At 40.8% G+C, this 22,604-nt stretch overlaps 1 protein-coding gene across 1 annotated transcript; it reads left to right on the plus strand.

Moving 5' to 3' along the window:
• Positions 1-5,032: 5,032 nt before the first annotated feature.
• LOC148013098 (uncharacterized) lies at positions 5,033-6,078 on the plus strand. Its single transcript, XM_087668446.1, has one exon. It carries the CDS (start codon positions 5,189-5,191, stop codon positions 5,990-5,992), a length of 804 nt encoding a protein of 267 aa, XP_087524572.1. The 5' UTR covers positions 5,033-5,188; the 3' UTR covers positions 5,993-6,078.
• The last annotated feature ends 16,526 nt before the right edge of the window (positions 6,079-22,604 follow it).

Here is a 22,604-nt window from a genome sequence, read left to right on the forward strand (position 1 = left end):
GGTACTGCTTATTCACTCCTAGGGAAGTGCAAGGTAGTCGTTTCCATCGAGTCTGAAAGTTTGCCAGCTTTCTTCCATGTGTTGCTTGACACTAAAGGAGCCGGTAATGTGTCACTATTGGGTCGCACTTTCAAGAAGAAAAGGAACTGTAATGTGGATTACAACCTAAACCGCATTCATCTTGCTATCGGCAATGTGCGTATAGTGACGACTTTCAGCAAGGGCTGTCATGATTCCTCCACCATTACGAAGCCACCGGTAGAAACCCCTACGACCACGCTCTAGCCCAAGTCTAAACAGAAGAAAACTACAGCCTCGTGCCAGGCTCTCGACCCCAGGCCCAAACCCGCCAAGAGTGCTCACAAGGCCAAGGAGTCCAAGCTTATATGGGTGCCAAAACGGCAAAGACCACATCCGGGTAGACCACTCAAACGTGATCTTAAACGCCAAAATCATCAGCTGTGTCACGGCCTAAGAGGCAGTCTAGATGCTATCGATGTACTAATGCCAAACTCACCCCGTTTGGAGGTACTGCTTATTCACTCCTAGGGAAGTGCAAGGTAGTCATTTCCATTGAGTCTGAAAGTTTACTAGCTTTCTTCCATGTGTTGCCTGACACTAAAGGAGCCGGTAATGTGTCACTATTGGGTCGCACTTTCAAGAAGAAAACGAATTGTAATGTGGATTACAACCTAAACCGCATTCATCTTGCTATCGGCAATGTGCGTATAGTGACGACTTTCAACAAGGGCTGTCATGATTCCTCCACCATTACGAAGCCACCGGTAGAAACCCCTACGACCACGCTTTAGCCCAAGTCTAAACAGAAGAAAACTACAGCCTCGTGCCAGGCTCTCGACCCCAGGCCCAAACCCACCAAGAGTGCTCACAAGGCCAAGGAGTCCAAGCTTATATGGGTGCCAAAACGGCAAAGACCACATCCGGGTAGACCACCCAAACGTGATCCTAAATGCCAAAATCATCAGCCGTGTCACGGCCTAAGAGGCAGTCTAGATGCTATCGACGTACTAATGCCAAACTCACCCCGTTTGGGGGTACTGCTTATTCACTCCTAGGGAAGTGCAAGGTAGTCATTTCCATTGAGTCTGAAAGTTTACCAGCTTTCTTCCATGTGTTGCCTGACACTAAAGGAGCCGGTAATGTGTCACTATTGGGTCGCACTTTCAAGAAGCAAACGAACTGTAATGTGGATTACAACCTAAACCGCATTCATCTTGCTATCAGCAATGTGCGTATAGTGACGACTTTCAGCAAGGGCTGTCATGATTCCTCCACCATTACGAAGCCACCAGTAGAAACCCCTACGACCACGCTCCAGCCCAAGTCTAAATAGAAGAAAACTACGGCCTCATGCCAGGCTCTCGACCCCATGTCCAAACCCACCAAGAGTGCTCACAAGGCCAAGGAGTCCAAGCTTATATGGGTGCCAAAATGGCAAAGACCACGTCCGGGTAGACCACCCAAACGTGATCCTAAATGCCAAAATCATTAGCCGTCACGGCCTAAGAGGTAGTCTAGATGCTATCGACGTAGACACACAACCACGCCGCGATGGATCCCCAAAGATCTCTTGCGAGCACAAGGATACTACAAGGGCAACCCCTGGATTTGGGTGCCTAAAAATGGCAAGCTAAAAAGCTCATCTACAAGCAATCTCACCCCAGTGAGGGAGGCTTGCACACGTGGTGCCCAGAACATAGTCAACAAACCATCGCCAGCTGTGGCTAGTAAGCCCCAACTCATCTATCGACCCAAGCAAACGCCACAGGCCTTAAACTTACCTAATCCAGAGAACTTAAATGAAAAAAAACAATTCCCTTTTAGCCAAATTCTCCACAAATATAATTCTTCTAATAAGGTCCAAATAGTATGGGTAAAGCCATTGAAATATTTCTTGTGAAGATATTCTAGGTTTTGCATAGAGAAAATACTCTTAGTGTATGCACACTACTAAAATGCAATGAATGTTTGAATAATGAACGATAACCAATGCATGAATGGAGAGACCATGATAGAGATTGAGCTCAAGGAGGAAAGACAATCATTTGTGTTCATGGGGGAAAACTAAGGGAGAGCATTGTTCTCCAAAAATGTATTCGAAATGTCACGTAACCACTAATGTTGAGGTAGAAGCACTAGATTTTGGAGCTAAGGGTCATGCAACACAAGAGTTGAGGGTTAGTCCATGCTAGGATGATGTGTTGAAATTATGTCAAATGATGTGGAATTTGATGTCATGCAAAAAAGGCAGCAAAACACAAATCTAAGAGTGATGAAAGTAATAGTGCATGCAATCTTGAAACAAAATTCAATAGATCTAATGTTGTGTACAATCTAAATTAGATCAACTACTAGTAGATGTTCAAATGTAGAGATTGGCAAATCAGGGATAGCAACTAATGTCGTTGAGAGCTCCAAATATTAGGATAAGATGTCCTAGATGAATTGGAAACTAAAATGCTATAGATGATGCCAATGGAGGCTAGTGACACTAGAAGGTAAACTACAAAAAAGTTGGTGATAGCCTCTAGAGTTATTGGTGATCGTTAGCAGCAAAAGGATAACGCCTCTAGATTATGGTAGATGTGGTAGAGTGGCTAGGCACAATGATTAAGGATGATCTAGGGATGAAGAGTGGTGTGCACATTAATTACCTTTTATAGAACACAATCAAGCCATCATAATATCTAGAGTGTCATATAAAATGGCTAAAATGCATTTTTTATAATAATTTATTTTTAATTGGATCCTTAGTTCATACAAAAGTAAGATCCAACAATACACAACCACAATGATTCTAGAGGCTAAGAGGTAGAGGGTAGATGTATTATGGTAGCCACTCAAAGATCATGGGTGAGCGATGGACTACTCATCAAGGACCAAAAAACCATGCCCTTATCTCAAATAGGACCGATGGATTTTTACAATGTTAGTCCTTACCTAATATATAGAATTGAGCATGTAAATACCAAAATAAAATCTAAAACTTGTATCCCAATTATTTCAAATCAAGATGCTTTTGGTACTTGGCTAGAGCCAAAAAATGGATATTAGTGTGTGTGAAGAAGAAGGAAATGAAAAGCAAGTAAATAACTGTGCATCGGAAGAAAAATGAAAAGTGCTAAAGGTAAGGCTAGCCAAAAGATTTAGGTAGACTATGTAAGGAGACAAGCCTAATGTAACCTAGCCGTCGATGGTAGCTTGAATAGCCTAGGAATCCTAACGGTAACCCATGAATCCTAGGAATCTAGCCTAATGGTATATAATTATCAAGCCAATTAGATAAACCATAAGGCACTATACTGAGGAGGAGATTTACAATCCATTGCACTACTGGCCAACTACTTAGGGTCACAAACATTAGGGGTGGAGAAATTGCGCGAAGACCCCATCTCAACCTCCATGGATTGGTATTACCACCTCTAAGGGGGATTGATATTTTCAAAAGGAGTAACTTTAAATCCCATTACCCTCCTTGAAGGAGCAATCAGTCAATTAGGTACGTTGGGTGTGCACGTGCATTCAAGTCTGTTGTTTGAAACCTACACCGAGCAGCTCGGGGGGTATTGTTGTGCCCATGTGTGAAACTCATACGCTTGATGGGTGAAAGACGGGTTAGATTGTCAAAATAAGCTCTGTCGTATGGCACCTATAAACACATTACCAAAACAGCTTCAAAGCCCATTGGAATTCCTAGAATTTTGAATATGTGCACCCTTATTGGAGTAAATGACACCCACTTCTAGGAGCAATTGTGTGATTGATTTTTATGTTTTGCTATGAACGGGCTCTAGGGTAGTAAAAGTGTGTGACGAGAGACGGCAAGGATAGATGCGTGTGAGCAGGCGCTAAAGTTAAATTTAAAAAATTGAAAGGTTATCTTATGGAGAGCGGGCGGGCCCTGAAGTCTTGAGCGGAGTATTGAACGGCGCGTTACAGGCTGGAACCTAAAGCTCCTCTGGTTGCTTAGTTATTGTTGTCCGTCGATGGGGAAACGCGCGGCAATCTAATTAATAACTAGTCCAGTCGATTCGCCGGAGTTTGTATTTTGTTAAAATAAGTAAATAAAAGCCCCGGATATGCCTTACATTTGCGCGGCCGACCAGGGAGGCAGGGACCAAAAGCGGTCCGGTCAAATAAACCAAAAATTCGAGGAAATTCCTACCAATGAACGGGGGCCACATCCCAGACTCAGAGAGCCTTAGGTTGACACGTCAGCGCTGCACGAGGGGCGCGGCCTGCTCATGCACGGCGGTTGGTCGAGTGCTGCGGGGTGACGTGTCGACTGGGCAGGCCCAGCCTTATTGGCGGCGTGTGCGGTCATCATCAGGGATGGGGCCCGCCCGTGGGGTGGGGCCCACAATCGCAGTAGAGGTGACAGAAAAGATGGGCGGTGGTGTGTGTGCCTGGCTTTTGGTAGATTATATTATGAGAAGTATGGTCCACCATGGCGACCTGGAGCCGCGCCGCCTGACAAGGCTGATGGGAGTCGGCGTCGCCGTCGCGTCGTCAATCTCGGAGCCCGGCCCCAGCTCATCAAGTCATCACCCTTTCTTCATCTCCATCTGAATCATCTCCATCATTAAAGAATTAAATAAAGTAAAGAGAAAAATGTTTGGCCGGCCCCTGACGTGTGCCAATAAGCTGTCGTCGAGTGGCATGCGCCAGCGTAGAGTCTCGCCGTATACTAGGCAGTGCGGGTCATGCGCGGTGAGTACAGGACCGCGGTCTGATGTGGCGCCAGGTGTTGGGCGATGAGTGGAGGCCGGCGCTACAGCAGGGATTGTAGAAGAGAGAGAAAGTAGTGTGTTTGGGGGGGGCGGGTGTGTAGGTGGGTAGGGAATCAAGCGCGTCCGTAGGGGAGCGGCGGGAGGAGGCGTGTGTAAATGGGACCTTAAATGATTGACCTTGGGGGACTGGGAAGTTGGAACACGCGGCGGCAGGCCGGGCGGCCGGCCGGGGGGCAGGCGAAGTCCCAGGGGGAGGGTTTATAAAAGCGAGGGGCGGGCGGGACGTTGTTATATGCACCAACCTTCTTTCGTTCTCTCTGTCTCTCTCACGCGCTCTCTCTTACACGCTCTCTCTCTCTCTCTCTCTCTCTCCTCACTCACAGAGTCTCTCCCACTCCCTCTCGGCCTTCTCTCAAGCGTCTGTCTGATATCCAGCTATGGCGCTGGACGCAGAGCCTCTGTTCCGGCAAGGCCTGGTGGAAGAGGCCGCCCTCGCGAGGGCGCCCGCCAAGGAGGCTCACTACCGGGGCGTGAGGAAGCGCCCCTGGGGCCGGTTCGCCGCTGAGATCCGCGACCCCTGGAAGAAGACCCGGGTCTGGCTGGGCACCTTCGACACGGCCGAGGAGGCCGCCAAAGCCTATGACGCTGCCGCCCGCTCCCTTCGCGGCCCCAAGGCCAAGACTAACTTCGGCGGCGACGACCAGCCCGCTGCCGCCCCTGTAGCCCCCCTGGACGCCTCCTGGCCCGCTGCTGGATCCCCATCCAGCAGCTCACCCCTCTCCCGCCGCCTCTTCCCCTCCAAGGCCTTCCCCGATCCGGCCGAGCTCGACCCCCTTCGCGCCGCCAGCCTCCACCTCGGCCGGGTCCCCAGCCTCTACAATGCTCCGTACCTCTCCGCCGCCGAGCCTGCCGACGGCGGCCACGTCGGCGCTTACTCGTCCTTAGTCCTCGCCTCCTTCAAGCGGCCCCGGGTCGACGATGCCACCTCGCCGGCCTTCGCCCCCACCCGCCCCTGGACCGACGCGCTGTTAGCACCAGCCCCCCATCCGAGCTGCCACGAGGGCGCCTCCTCCGACTCTGATTCGTCCACGTCCGCCGTTGTGGACCCCATTGATCCCCCCGTCGCCCTCCCGCTTCTGAGGAGGCCCCCTCCCCACGTGGCTCCCTTTGACCTCAATTTGACCCCCGATCAGGAGATCGACGACTGCCTCTCTCTGACCCTCGGCGGAAGTTGCTGCTGATCTCCTTCAGCTGATCATACTTTGTAATATATTATTTGATTGGAATTTATCAAAACTCCTCCTTTTAACTACGGAGGATTTATGGAGATCTTGTCAATGATTTGTTTCTGTTTTGTTTGCGTTTTATCACGTCGATTCTACTGTTTTCTGGACGATAATTGCCTGTGTGAGAGTATCAACGAAGGCTTTAGTCTCTCTCTCTCTCTCTCTCTCTCTCTCTCTCTCTCTGTGTAGCAGAACAAGACATGGTAATCTCTCGGTTCCTTGTGTTTCAGACATGCCTGACCTCGGCCAAGTGCGTGACGGGCAACGATTAGGATTCACCGAGAAGTACTTCTTGACATAATTACAGGATTTTTGATGAGTCTCATGCTGTGCTGTCGAGTGTTGTTTAATGTGCTCTACTTGCCTTGAGTCTAAGCCTCACATGCCTCCATAGTAGCAAAGGTAACCCGTATGTGCCACCATAGTTGCAACTTGTATAACTTCATAATCTCAACATTAATATCCCTTCATAGTTTGGGGTGATGAAGAGCATTTAACAATTAAACATATAACCAACTTGTATAACTTGGCTAAAAGCCATGTAACTCGTGGAATAATCTCCAAGTTGATATTCCTAATTGGTTTGAGGTGATAATGAAATTTTCTTAAATGTGCACAAAATATTTAATATTTTGAAAATAAAAGGTTAGTTATTTACAACATCATCGAAAGGCTGGGACATGGGCATAGCCATCAAAATAAGGATTTCATTTGCTTTGTAGTTGGTTAATACAACTTATCTTTCTATGCAAGCTTCGTAGCAAAATGAGCCTTTGCAAAATAGAAGTGCTTCTACAAGCTAAAATACCCATGAAGTTATGTACGTAACCAAAAGATTGATTATTTTTTAAAGGGCCAAATCGCTTATGCAAGGATTGGCTTGAGGGGAAATGTAGTTGGAGAAACATTGGCTTGAGGGGAAATGTAGTTGGAGAAACATTTAGCAATTATCGCTCCCTACACAAGTGGTAGAGGGATTTGAAGGCCTTTAAGGCTTTTAAGTCTGATCAAAGCTCCCCATGCTACACGTCATATCATGGCTTGTAAATGTGCATGGTAACTTGGGAGGCAAACAACTCTTAAGTCACTACCATGCTAAAAATGAGGTGTAGGGGAATAGGCTAAAACATGAGAATATGTCAAGGATGGAGCTCGACTACACCCCAATAACAAGAAACAAACTAGGAAGGGCAAAGGTCAAGAAGTCAAACCATGGAGAGCAAGCCACTTTCAATGATAGAAGACAATCTGATTCGGTTTGAAGGGCTATATCAGTCTCTCAAGGCTATAATCTTGAGTGGTTCACTGTATGTATGTATGTTAGGGCATATTTATACATACTCATATATGTGAAAATTTGTCGAATAAGACCCCTTTTCAATTGAATCTATAAATAACCCCTTTGTATGGCACCCACCATTTGTATATGAAATACACACATATATTTAGGAGTAACCCCCTCGAGGCTACAGTTAGTATCTCCTTTGAGTGAGTACTGAAATGGTTTGTAGATTTTACCACAACGAGTGTCTTCTTCTATTTCATGGGTAAACATCCATCAAAAGAAGAGTTTGATCAATAGTTTGAGGCAACATATCAAGATAGAGCAATGTACTTCAATATCAGGTTATTGATAAAGGTTTTTTTGATGGGGCCACTCATCAGTACTACTATTGAGCACAATTGGATATTAGGTGTAAAGAAAATCTTGACCTCATGATATTGTGGTCACCAACATGAATCCCTAGTATGGATTACCTTTCCTAACTTGCATGTATGGTTAGACAAAGAGGTTTTGCTAGATTGGCTAGTGCACTCAAAAAGTCTTGTATGTCCTTGCAATGGCATCACCTTATGGGGTCCTTAGACTTGATAGAAAGGCTTGCATTTTATGGGATAGAAGGTCCTAGCCACCCGAAGTTAGAGATATGTGTCTCTCTATGAGCTAGTCCCTCACCCCATGATGCGGAGTGGCATTTACCTTTTTATGATCTAATTTTATAGCGTATTGTGGAAGAACCACATCTTTTTGTGTCCTATTGACTTGGAGATGCTGGCAAATGATGTCCTTGAGCCCCCTATTTACATAAGGAAGCTATCATTGTTAATTAGAACCTAGTTACAAAGATACATTCTTAGAAAAAAAAACCAAGAACTATCATAAATCTCATGAATAAGGAGAGAATAGACTAAATACAATTAATTTTCATTGCTTATAGGCAAATAGGTCATCCACAAAGGGATTGTGCCATGCCCACCCTCTTATGCCATTGATGACTCACAGTTTTCCATGTTGGCTTGGCCAACCTTCTCAATCATTGCAACTCTTTTTTCTTCAATGGGGAATTTCAACCCCTTACAATCCTTGGCCTCCACTTCAATGCTTTCGAGGATCTAGTCACACATGCAAACTTTGCATCTTTGACATAAAGTCATCCAAGAGATGCAAATCTCTTTTATTCATTGCCTACCCCGAGTCAACCTCACTAAACTGGGCCAAGACCATGAGATTGTAATCCTCATAGATGTCTAGTGTATTTATTATATAAGCCAATAACATATAGTCTAGCTCATTTGGTGCTGTAAATTTAGGCATGCAACAAACATATAAGCTTCCTTCCTCACATGTGCATTGATTAGTTGCATGTTCTTTAGGTAATTAGGGATAATAGCTAGGACTCGATCAAAACAAAGGAATGCAAAGGAAGACCATAATAGATGACACCTCTTTGAGTGTATTTGGCAATTCTCTCTATCTTTGTATGCATTGTTGAGTAATTTATCAAGTGCCCTAGCTAGCTTTCTCTTCATAACTTTGTTAGTTGCAAAGTCAGTTGTGTGAACATATTCCTCTGCCTCTATAGTCATTGTGCTACTTCAAGTGATTTTTCAATATGCACATTCCTAATAGGAGCAGTAAACATTCTCAATAGAAAGTGGCACATTAAGCATACTTGACAACTTAGGAGCATATGAAAGAGCATGAGCATTATAGAGGAACATACAAAGCTTTTTAGTTGGGGTTTTCTCGACATCATCCTCAAACTTTAGCTTGAAATTCATCTTGTTTCCTCTTCCTAACAAAGAAAATAAGTAGTAAGTGAAAAAATTCTCCAATCTTGGGAGGAGTCTCTCTTGCTTTGTGGTGACCCATTCAAGGTTCATTATATGCGAGTGTCACCACCAAGAGATATAAGGGCCCTTGACTCTTGGGAGGGACCTCTCTCACTTCATGGTGACCTATTTAGGGTTCATTGCACATGAGGGCCATCACTTAGCCATACGACGGCTCTTCATTCTTGAAATGGGCCTCTCTTACGACATGAGGGCTCTTCACTCTAAGATGGGCCTATCTTTCTATGCAAGCTTCGTAGCAAAATGAGCCTTTGCAAAATAGAAGTGCTTCTACAAGCTAAAATACCCATGAAGTTATGTACGTAACCAAAAGATTGATTATTTTTGAAAGGGCCAAATCGCTTCTGCAAGGATTGGCTTGAGGGGAAATGTAGTTGGAGAAACATTTAGCAATTATCGCTCCCTACACAAGTGGTAGAGGGATTTGAAGGCCTTTAAGGCTTTTAAGTCTGATCAAAGCTCCCCATGCTACACGTCATATCATGGCTTGTAAATGTGCATGGTAACTTGGGAGGCAAACAACTCTTAAGTCACTACCATGCTAAAAATGAGGTGTAGGGGAATAGGCTAAAACATGAGAATATGTCAAGGATGGAGCTCGACTACACCCCAATAACAAGAAACAAACTAGGAAGGGCAAAGGTCAAGAAGTCAAACCATGGAGAGCAAGCCACTTTCAATGATAGAAGACAATCTGATTCGGTTTGAAGGGCTATATCAGTCTCTCAAGGCTATAATCTTGAGTGGTTCACTGTATGTATGTATGTTAGGGCATATTTATACATACTCATATATGTGAAAATTTGTCGAATAAGACCCCTTTTCAATTGAATCTATAAATAACCCCTTTGTATGGCACCCACCATTTGTATATGAAATACACACATATATTTAGGAGTAACCCCCTCGAGGCTACAGTTAGTATCTCCTTTGAGTGAGTACTGAAATGGTTTGTAGATTTTACCACAACGAGTGTCTTCTTCTATTTCATGGGTAAACATCCATCAAAAGAAGAGTTTGATCAATAGTTTGAGGCAACATATCAAGATAGAGCAATGTACTTCAATATCAGGTTATTGATAAAGGTTTTTTTGATGGGGCCACTCATCAGTACTACTATTGAGCACAATTGGATATTAGGTGTAAAGAAAATCTTGACCTCATGATATTGTGGTCACCAACATGAATCCCTAGTATGGATTACCTTTCCTAACTTGCATGTATGGTTAGACAAAGAGGTTTTGCTAGATTGGCTAGTGCACTCAAAAAGTCTTGTATGTCCTTGCAATGGCATCACCTTATGGGGTCCTTAGACTTGATAGAAAGGCTTGCATTTTATGGGATAGAAGGTCCTAGCCACCCGAAGTTAGAGATATGTGTCTCTCTATGAGCTAGTCCCTCACCCCATGATGCGGAGTGGCATTTACCTTTTTATGATCTAATTTTATAGCGTATTGTGGAAGAACCACATCTTTTTGTGTCCTATTGACTTGGAGATGCTGGCAAATGATGTCCTTGAGCCCCCTATTTACATAAGGAAGCTATCATTGTTAATTAGAACCTAGTTACAAAGATACATTCTTAGAAAAAAAAACCAAGAACTATCATAAATCTCATGAATAAGGAGAGAATAGACTAAATACAATTAATTTTCATTGCTTATAGGCAAATAGGTCATCCACAAAGGGATTGTGCCATGCCCACCCTCTTATGCCATTGATGACTCACAGTTTTCCATGTTGGCTTGGCCAACCTTCTCAATCATTGCAACTCTTTTTTCTTCAATGGGGAATTTCAACCCCTTACAATCCTTGGCCTCCACTTCAATGCTTTCGAGGATCTAGTCACACATGCAAACTTTGCATCTTTGACATAAAGTCATCCAAGAGATGCAAATCTCTTTTATTCATTGCCTACCCCGAGTCAACCTCACTAAACTGGGCCAAGACCATGAGATTGTAATCCTCATAGATGTCTAGTGTATTTATTATATAAGCCAATAACATATAGTCTAGCTCATTTGGTGCTGTAAATTTAGGCATGCAACAAACATATAAGCTTCCTTCCTCACATGTGCATTGATTAGTTGCATGTTCTTTAGGTAATTAGGGATAATAGCTAGGACTCGATCAAAACAAAGGAATGCAAAGGAAGACCATAATAGATGACACCTCTTTGAGTGTATTTGGCAATTCTCTCTATCTTTGTATGCATTGTTGAGTAATTTATCAAGTGCCCTAGCTAGCTTTCTCTTCATAACTTTGTTAGTTGCAAAGTCAGTTGTGTGAACATATTCCTCTGCCTCTATAGTCATTGTGCTACTTCAAGTGATTTTTCAATATGCACATTCCTAATAGGAGCAGTAAACATTCTCAATAGAAAGTGGCACATTAAGCATACTTGACAACTTAGGAGCATATGAAAGAGCATGAGCATTATAGAGGAACATACAAAGCTTTTTAGTTGGGGTTTTCTCGACATCATCCTCAAACTTTAGCTTGAAATTCATCTTGTTTCCTCTTCCTAACAAAGAAAATAAGTAGTAAGTGAAAAAATTCTCCAATCTTGGGAGGAGTCTCTCTTGCTTTGTGGTGACCCATTCAAGGTTCATTATATGCGAGTGTCACCACCAAGAGATATAAGGGCCCTTGACTCTTGGGAGGGACCTCTCTCACTTCATGGTGACCTATTTAGGGTTCATTGCACATGAGGGCCATCACTTAGCCATACGACGGCTCTTCATTCTTGAAATGGGCCTCTCTTACGACATGAGGGCTCTTCACTCTAAGATGGGCCTATCTTTCTATGCAAGCTTCGTAGCAAAATGAGCCTTTGCAAAATAGAAGTGCTTCTACAAGCTAAAATACCCATGAAGTTATGTACGTAACCAAAAGATTGATTATTTTTGAAAGGGCCAAATCGCTTCTGCAAGGATTGGCTTGAGGGGAAATGTAGTTGGAGAAACATTTAGCAATTATCGCTCCCTACACAAGTGGTAGAGGGATTTGAAGGCCTTTAAGGCTTTTAAGTCTGATCAAAGCTCCCCATGCTACACGTCATATCATGGCTTGTAAATGTGCATGGTAACTTGGGAGGCAAACAACTCTTAAGTCACTACCATGCTAAAAATGAGGTGTAGGGGAATAGGCTAAAACATGAGAATATGTCAAGGATGGAGCTCGACTACACCCCAATAACAAGAAACAAACTAGGAAGGGCAAAGGTCAAGAAGTCAAACCATGGAGAGCAAGCCACTTTCAATGATAGAAGACAATCTGATTCGGTTTGAAGGGCTATATCAGTCTCTCAAGGCTATAATCTTGAGTGGTTCACTGTATGTATGTATGTTAGGGCATATTTATACATACTCATATATGTGAAAATTTGTCGAATAAGACCCCTTTTCAATTGAATCTATAAATAACCCCTTTGTATGGCACCCACCATTTGTATATGAAATACACACATATATTTAGGAGTAACCCCCTCGAGGCTACAGTTAGTATCTCCTTTGAGTGAGTACTGAAATGGTTTGTAGATTTTACCACAACGAGTGTCTTCTTCTATTTCATGGGTAAACATCCATCAAAAGAAGAGTTTGATCAATAGTTTGAGGCAACATATCAAGATAGAGCAATGTACTTCAATATCAGGTTATTGATAAAGGTTTTTTTGATGGGGCCACTCATCAGTACTACTATTGAGCACAATTGGATATTAGGTGTAAAGAAAATCTTGACCTCATGATATTGTGGTCACCAACATGAATCCCTAGTATGGATTACCTTTCCTAACTTGCATGTATGGTTAGACAAAGAGGTTTTGCTAGATTGGCTAGTGCACTCAAAAAGTCTTGTATGTCCTTGCAATGGCATCACCTTATGGGGTCCTTAGACTTGATAGAAAGGCTTGCATTTTATGGGATAGAAGGTCCTAGCCACCCGAAGTTAGAGATATGTGTCTCTCTATGAGCTAGTCCCTCACCCCATGATGCGGAGTGGCATTTACCTTTTTATGATCTAATTTTATAGCGTATTGTGGAAGAACCACATCTTTTTGTGTCCTATTGACTTGGAGATGCTGGCAAATGATGTCCTTGAGCCCCCTATTTACATAAGGAAGCTATCATTGTTAATTAGAACCTAGTTACAAAGATACATTCTTAGAAAAAAAAACCAAGAACTATCATAAATCTCATGAATAAGGAGAGAATAGACTAAATACAATTAATTTTCATTGCTTATAGGCAAATAGGTCATCCACAAAGGGATTGTGCCATGCCCACCCTCTTATGCCATTGATGACTCACAGTTTTCCATGTTGGCTTGGCCAACCTTCTCAATCATTGCAACTCTTTTTTCTTCAATGGGGAATTTCAACCCCTTACAATCCTTGGCCTCCACTTCAATGCTTTCGAGGATCTAGTCACACATGCAAACTTTGCATCTTTGACATAAAGTCATCCAAGAGATGCAAATCTCTTTTATTCATTGCCTACCCCGAGTCAACCTCACTAAACTGGGCCAAGACCATGAGATTGTAATCCTCATAGATGTCTAGTGTATTTATTATATAAGCCAATAACATATAGTCTAGCTCATTTGGTGCTGTAAATTTAGGCATGCAACAAACATATAAGCTTCCTTCCTCACATGTGCATTGATTAGTTGCATGTTCTTTAGGTAATTAGGGATAATAGCTAGGACTCGATCAAAACAAAGGAATGCAAAGGAAGACCATAATAGATGACACCTCTTTGAGTGTATTTGGCAATTCTCTCTATCTTTGTATGCATTGTTGAGTAATTTATCAAGTGCCCTAGCTAGCTTTCTCTTCATAACTTTGTTAGTTGCAAAGTCAGTTGTGTGAACATATTCCTCTGCCTCTATAGTCATTGTGCTACTTCAAGTGATTTTTCAATATGCACATTCCTAATAGGAGCAGTAAACATTCTCAATAGAAAGTGGCACATTAAGCATACTTGACAACTTAGGAGCATATGAAAGAGCATGAGCATTATAGAGGAACATACAAAGCTTTTTAGTTGGGGTTTTCTCGACATCATCCTCAAACTTTAGCTTGAAATTCATCTTGTTTCCTCTTCCTAACAAAGAAAATAAGTAGTAAGTGAAAAAATTCTCCAATCTTGGGAGGAGTCTCTCTTGCTTTGTGGTGACCCATTCAAGGTTCATTATATGCGAGTGTCACCACCAAGAGATATAAGGGCCCTTGACTCTTGGGAGGGACCTCTCTCACTTCATGGTGACCTATTTAGGGTTCATTGCACATGAGGGCCATCACTTAGCCATACGACGGCTCTTCATTCTTGAAATGGGCCTCTCTTACGACATGAGGGCTCTTCACTCTAAGATGGGCCTCTCTTGTTTGGTGGTGACTCATTGTGGGACCACATGAGGGTCACTAATAGGTGATATAAGGCCTCTCTCACTTTGTGGTGATTGCACGACCTAGGGTTCACTGCACCTATTAGTGACCCTCATGTACTAGAGAGTAAGAGAGCAGGTGCGATCAAAGAAGATCAAGAGAGCATGAGTAGGAGGGGGTATCTTGAAGTTCTAAACATAAAGGGATTTTGCACCAAGCTTTGTTAGTGACTTTGTGGAATAATTTTCACATTTGCACACAATTTTTGAGCATAGTCTTTGACTTTTGTGGAAAAGAAGTTACTCCACTAAAGTTTTGGGTAAAATTTACAATTCAAGGTATAATTTGATGGCCTATTGTCAATGGTCTCAAAATTCATTGATCAAGTTGAACCTCCACTCTTAAGGGCCTATCTAGGAGGCTAAACCCTCTATTGTATTCCACATAGGCGCCACCAACTTTTCTTCTCATCTTTTGAACTCATCCTAAGTACCACATACTTTGGCTTTTATTTTTTAAAATACTTTTTGAAGATCTTATCAATAACCTTGTGATCTTCCCATTGGTATGCTCTTCTTGGAATAACACAACACAATCTGAACTAATGCCAAATAGATTGTCATTTGTTTGAGTATGATGTTTCTCCTCCTTACTATAGTACACTCCTTGTTGCACCCTTGTAAGTCTATCTTTGGACAATGTTGGATTACCATTGAGTTGACTTACCAATGTTGATTTAAAAAGAAACCTATTATTTTCAAGCTCCATTACTGGATTTACTTTGTCATTTTCATCTAACAAAAAATCTACTACATGTCTTATCTCACTTGTGGATACATCCTCCTTTGAATCCACTCCATCATTTGTAGGAGATAAAAATTTCTCATTTGTATCAGAATCCTAGAAATTTGAATTGACGTACGCATTTTAAAAAACCTTTAGACCAAGGCTCCAACCACCATTGCTTGTCCTCTTTACCCTTTGGTTTCATTTGTAAACACTCAAAAATGTGGTGAGCACTTTGTAATCCCCTTTTCAAAGCATCAATTATCTTCTCATAAGTTGAAACACATCTGTAATTACCTAAATCTGCTTCTTCCATTGAGATTCAACTCTCTCCATACATGCTCCTGTTTCTTATGGGCGCGTGTAAATTTCACACTATTCTCCTTGCACTCAAAATATGAAAGCCTATTCAAGATCCCTATACTATGTAGCATGTCCATCAAATCATAAGTGCACTCTTGCCCAACCATGCTCCCAACTTTGCTGAAGAAGATTTCAACTGCATCAGATCTAGTCAAATGTATTGGAAGTATCTTATTTGAATGAAAGTCTTTAAAATATTTTATGAGCAGTACAACAAAGTGGCTCGAGAGTTGTACATCTAGGAATGCCTCCTTACTAATAATTTTTTTTGACAATGTATATGTGGCATGTTTCATAATCCAAGATCTCCAAACTTGAAAAAAGAATGCCACTTTTGCTGCTAAATGGACTCTCTCCACCAAGGTGAAGTGTGGAGACAAGAAAATATCAATGTAGTCTCCTACAATTTCAAGGTAAGCTTGTGTTCGCACTATGCTCCTCTATTTTCTATGTTTTCCATTATTTCTTAGCTCCCCCAAACACCATTGTCTTGCCTACTACACATTCTTTGCACTGTAGCCCAATTTTGATGATCATCTTGCTTGATATTGGCTTCGTTGAGCATATGCTTGTCAACTGAAAAGGAATCATAAACAATGACAACATAATTCAAGGTAACCCAAACATCACCAAGAGACAGTTGACGCTTTGGTTTGTTAAGAATATTGACAAGATTTTTTCCATTATGTATAAAATCTTGATCACGTAGACTCAAAATCTCTCCATTTGATAATTTGGCTGAGAGAGGCCATCCATCCCATTCAATCTTGTATCTGGTGCCATGTTTGTGAATATAATCAGCTAGCATTAGTTTTCTTCATCAATTATCTCCATTTGATGCATGTCCAATAATAGGACCTATTGTCGAGGCAAGCTTCTCATCCCACAATGTTGAGATTTCACTCCATTGCCTTTGGAAAAAACTTACATCAAATCGAATGTATGTGCAATGAGCAGCCTCAACTAAGCGGGAAGTGCTTCATGAAGTGGATTTGCAACAAAGACTCTTGCATAACCACCAATTATACGAGTCTCAAAAGCATCAACAATTACATCATAGACTGCTTTTTCTTCTCCAACTTTAATCATGCATGAAGTCCCGCACTCATGGTCTAAAGACTTGTATCCATCAAGCCCAATAAGCATATCATCTTTAGGGTTCCATCTACAATCAAACCAACAAATGTCATAAAATTTAAAAGTTGATCGATAATATTTTTTACAAGCCCAAAAATAAAGTTTGCAATATGTTTACCTTATTCACTTCTTTATGGTGGTCTCACCTTCCACCAAAATAAAGGAAATCTTTCCTACAATGCCATGTTTTTCTTTCTCCTTCCGATATATTTCAGCAACAATGGCATCAAAAATATATCCATGTATACCACGTATGAAGTGGGTGGCTTGTCTATGGGCCCTCTTTGTCATTGAGAATGAAGGGCCATTGAGGTTAGTAGTGAGGAAATCATGAACCTTGGTTCGCCCCACATCCTTGCAACCTCAAACAAAGCTTTGGTATTTGCACTATATTGATGGCCTCCTTTTGATCGTAACATATTTGTAGCTATATCTTGCAAGAAGTCCCATAGAGAGCAGGTCTTCCACCAAATTTTCCTAATCTATGGGCTTCTATTATATTGTTACAAAATCTCTTTACATCTCTTTGATTAAGAGACTCCATGTTAGCTTCATGTAAGCTCCTTATTTTCACTAAAAGAGATGCAAGCCGAAGCTTATACTTGCATAGTTTAAAAGTAGTTCTCTTATATGCTTTTTGGAAACAAGTGTTGTTTGTCTGAGCTCCTGTCTAGTGAGATAATCTAATCTTCTGCCAAGTCCAGTTCCCCTATCCCCTCTCTTCTCTTGGGCTAACTTCTCCCTATATACTCTCATCCTAAAGTCAGAAAGCCTAGGTATACCTTTGCAATGAGAACAAGAGAAGTTTGTGAATGGTTGCCCACTATTTGAAATATGTGGACCATCAATGTGACAAAAATAGCCATCTATTTGAAAGCATGTATTTCCATAATTCAGATTTACCCTGGTAAAAGGCTCTAAAAACCAAAGTTTTCCACTACATTGATCATCTAATAAAGATTTCACATTGATGCTCTTCTTGCTGTCCTCAATTATGTGACTCCATAAACCCCAACATAACAAGTTTAAACTTATCGATGACTTTTCATAGTCTTCATGGTCATTTAGAGATGAGGCCAGTGGATCACCATGAGTTGAATTTCTAGCCTTTGTAGAGACCATGAACTTGCTAAGAGATGTTTGTTTTGGATCATCCACCATACCCTTTCGAGGATATCCACGCAATCATGTGAGCAATCACTTGGATTTTTCCTCCTCCTTTAAAAATGCCTTTGTGTGCAATATTGATTTTGTATGCTCTATCAAAATTGTATATAGGTCAGACCTTGAAGGACACAAATATAGCCACATGTCATCGTGCTTGCACCTTACACAAGCAAAGCTTTTGTCTTTGAAGTCATGTAAGGTAGCTTTGATGACCTCAAAATCCCAATCTACATGAAAAGTAGACTTATATTATATAACGAGTTTGATTTTTAAAAGCCTCATCTAATGCACAGCCTATTTTTCAATAGAAAGAATTGCACACATAAACTCAAACAAAGAAAAAAGATAATACCTTTATGTTTCTCCATGTAAGAATGTAACTTCTCTATTGATGTCTCTATTTCTTTCTTATCATCTAGTTCTTGATCAACTATAGTATGTTGTATATCCACTTCCGTAAGCCCTCGAAACATAAGATAATTTTTTTCATGATGTGTGTCCTCATGAAGTTATAAAGACAAGTATATGCGGCATGCTTCCCTTCCATCGAACCCTTCCCATACAACGAGTTACATTTGCTACACCAAACACGAACTCGAGATTCTCCATTGATATCTTCGTTGTGTAATTCAAACCTATCATCCCTTGAGATTGTTGATTGTTTTAACTTTAGCCTTATTCCATTGCATTCATGTTTCCAAGTCTCGAGAGTGCTTGGACTTAACAATTTTCTTTTTAGCTTTGAAGTGAGGTTGCTTAAAGCTTCATTTTGATCCTCTACAACTTGTTCTAAACATTGTTGCTTATTTGGAGAACATGGTTCATTTGTTACACTAGCACATCTCTTGATGCAAACTTGAAGATTATCACTAAGAGTCCACCTCTCCTCTTGTCACCTTTTAATAATATAATTATCCTCAATGAAGTTAAAAGATCCATCTATGAGCTCATCACCTTCAATTTGTTCACGAATTTGAGAAAAGATAGGTTCGGATCCATCTTTTCTCAGTCTCACAAGACCTAGATTTTCTTGAGTATCAATGAAGCTTACTTGAATCTTTACAAATCTCCCATGAAATACAAATGAAAAATCACATACTCAATTGTAAAACATGCATTCAACATTAAAAGATTGTTACGGGAGCATATCTTAATTGAATGAGAAAATATGATATTTTTAAGTGTTATCTTTATAAATTATAAAGTGGAAAGCATTGTGGAAAGATCATGAATATAAAATCTAATTATCAAGGTGTGATTAATAATAGTAAACTTCATATTGGTGATTTCTCAATGTGTGCAATATAGTTCCTACCCCTGACAAATCACCTTGTTGCCTAGTGGGATCGAAACTAGGACTCGCACCTATGGTGGACTTAAGACTCAAAGAAATTGCACCAGACAAGTCCTTGGCCCTCTTTGAATGTGCTAACTCCTCTCTCCACTTTGTATTCCATAAGGCTAGCTGCTCCTTTGATGTAGACGTTGGTGCTAATTCTTTAAGATCTTCTAGCATCTTGGGTGCATTTCTAAGTAGTGTGTGACAAAGATGCAAATTTTTCTCTGAAGAATACCAAAGCACATCAGTGTGACTAGGTGTGAAATCCATTGTTGCTGCAACATTGTACGCATGGCTACACATGCTTGGTTGCAAAAGATGACAAAAGCAACATCGGTACTATTAACAAAGGATATTTGATGTTCTGTGCAAGATGATATAGCCTCTATCAAGCAAATACGGAGAGCTTTGGCAATGTTGAGGGTCATCATAAATCATAAACTATCCACAATAAAGAAAGGCAAGCATATAAGCATGATAACAAAGGTTTAAACCCTGAACTTGAATATGGACATGACAAAAACCTAACAAAACTTATAATCACAATTAAAAGAAATACACTATATGAAAAACATTGAAAATGCAACATAGATTGCATTAGATCTTCAATTAGAAACATAATTGCTACCTATGATTGATTCAAATAAATTAGTGTGACATGTGATCTTTGATTGAAAACAAAATTGTGTAACATCAATCTCAAGTTACACTAGTATTCTATGTAAACATTGATTAAACTATACAATTGCATGATACCATTTAGACATTGAAAATGTTACACAAACTACATTAAGTTGTAGTTCAACAATATAAAAAATGCAAAAACATTACCACTTTTTTAACCAACTACACATATGAGGACATTTTCTGGCCGAGTATACGACCTAAATGCCCATTCCATCAAACAATACAAGATAACTAGCGCGTCAGGACATTGTGCAACCGAATATATGACCAAATGCCCATCACTTATTCATCCATATGTAAAACAAGGCACTATATAGCCGAATTCATGACCAAGTGCCTATCCATATCCAAGAAGGGAGAAGGGAGGGTGTCACAATTAAAATAACACCTCTGTGTTGAGTTCACGACATAATGCCAAGTCGATTGTGACATGTCCACCAAAAGACACTCACTTTCTGAATTCACGGCTAAGTGCCTATTTGGCAAGCACCTTTTGGCCCTACATACACTTATCACAAGACGATAGAGGTATCATGACATGTATATGTCGAGTTCATGATACATGCCAATCCACATGTCCCACAAGTAACAAGACAACTTGCATATATGGCAAAACTCAAATATACAAATAAAGCATGACAAGGAAGAAGCACCTCATGACACACATAGCGTATGCCAATCAACAACCTCTTCCTTACCATGCATATACACATGAAGGGTACACATATACATGCAGTCACAAAAACTCCCATGCGCACTTTGAACTATAGTAGTTTATACATTTTGTAGATAACTTGCAATAACGAAGATATAATCAACCATACAAAACACATAAGTAACATGCATATCAAAATACATAGATAACAACTAATCATATTATAGAAAATTTCTTTTATCTACAAGCTTATTAAGTCACTAGCTACTCATATAATTTGTGGATGGGTCTTTAAAGCTTTGCCATGCCCTGAAACACGATTCGTAGTTGCTTTTGTTACTTCAAGAACTAGGACCAATTCTTAAAGAAAGGAAAATGATTTTAAACACGCACAAATATTGATTGCTTGAGGGGACCCATATTTATGGAGAGTAAAACAACACATACCATGGGGAGAAAATGTGTGCTAACAAGAAACCCTTTCAATCTAGAATCCTTTAGCTAACCACATTTTGAATATGCCCTATATTATATAATTGGCATTTCCTTTCCAAATTATTATGAGCCACACAAACATAGGTTCCTAAATAACATTGTTCTAAAGAGAAGATAATGAAATAGAAGACAATGATCATGGATATAGTAACTTCTAGGAGGAGACATAGTTAGGCATATATGTTGTTTTTTTCCATTGAGAACACAATTATCTCCAATTTTATTTTTAGCATGATGCAAGCTTGGGCATATATGTTGTTTTTTTCCATTGAGAACACAATTATCTCCAATTTTATTTTTAGCATAATGCAAGCTTGGAATGAAGGTTCTACATTGCTCTAGAAATCATTGGTATTTGTCTTTTCTAGGCCTCCCCATCCTAAAATCATATATTGAGCGAGCCTTATAATTTTTGCATGCAGTCAAAAACTTATAAAAAGACAAGCTAAACAAATGTAATACTTCAACCTATAAGTCCGCTCCTTTTTCTTAAAATGTTAGTACTTCAAAGCTAAAGCATTGAGCAAGCTTACCCATTGAATAGAATGCCCTTATATTTGTGGCAACTTCTTCTCAATGCACTATAAGATCCTTTATGTATCCAAACAATGTGCCTCACCTACTTGCATTTCCCTGCAATATAATCAAGTTCAACAACATCAAAAGGTTTTCTAGTCAAGTGCTGTAGATATTGTTCTAAGTTCATAGTGCTCCATTTAACATGTTCTATTAAAATATAAAATGAAACTCCTTGCATGATGAAGAGTTCTATGAGCTAATATGCAAAAACCAATTGATTAGCTTATCAACCAATATTGTGGTGCCTATTATCTTGTTAAGGATCAATTGCTAGTGAGGATTAGCAAAAATAAGGGAAAGGTTGAGCCATTGAGTAGGCAATGCAGATGCTATCAATTCTTGAGGAAGCCATAAAGTAGGTAAGAACTAAGTACTATCTCCTTAAGGGGGGGGGGGGGGGGGGGGGGATTCTAAAGACATGCTGCCGAGAAGGAGGTGGTGGCAAGTGGCCAACATTGATGGAGAAACAATGGCAAATAAGGTACCATGACAATTATTGTTATGGGCCATGATTATCGCCATGCTATGGAAGTCAGGAGTTCGTTGACGAAGAGGAGATGTAAGAGATTCTGCAGTAGAAGTGGGCTCATCTGATGAGGCTATAGGAGAGTTCGGCACTACTACTGACTAAGGCCACGTGGCACAAGGCTGGAGGGGCGCGTATGGTGGAAAACCAAGTCTGGCAGGCACCTGTGGTGTTGGTGGTGCCTATAGGAAGGAGTGTAGGGGGCTATAGTGGCGCACCTGGGGCAACATCTCTGCATAGGGAGTTGTAGCGATAGACATCACACCAAAGTAATCGACTGGCACTGGAAAATGAGATTTTGAAACTTTTTCTC

This window comes from Lygodium microphyllum, chromosome 26 (assembly GCF_053477565.2).
Source record: "Lygodium microphyllum isolate KBCC chromosome 26, Lygodium_microphyllum_v1.1.10, whole genome shotgun sequence".
In the NCBI taxonomy this organism is placed as follows: domain Eukaryota; kingdom Viridiplantae; phylum Streptophyta; class Polypodiopsida; order Schizaeales; family Lygodiaceae; genus Lygodium; species Lygodium microphyllum.

Excerpts from the sequence above, each read along its gene's own strand:
- LOC148013098 (XM_087668446.1), top strand. The coding sequence starts at position 5,189 with ATGGCGCTGGACGCAGAGCCTCTGTTCCGGCAAGGCCTGGTGGAAGAG.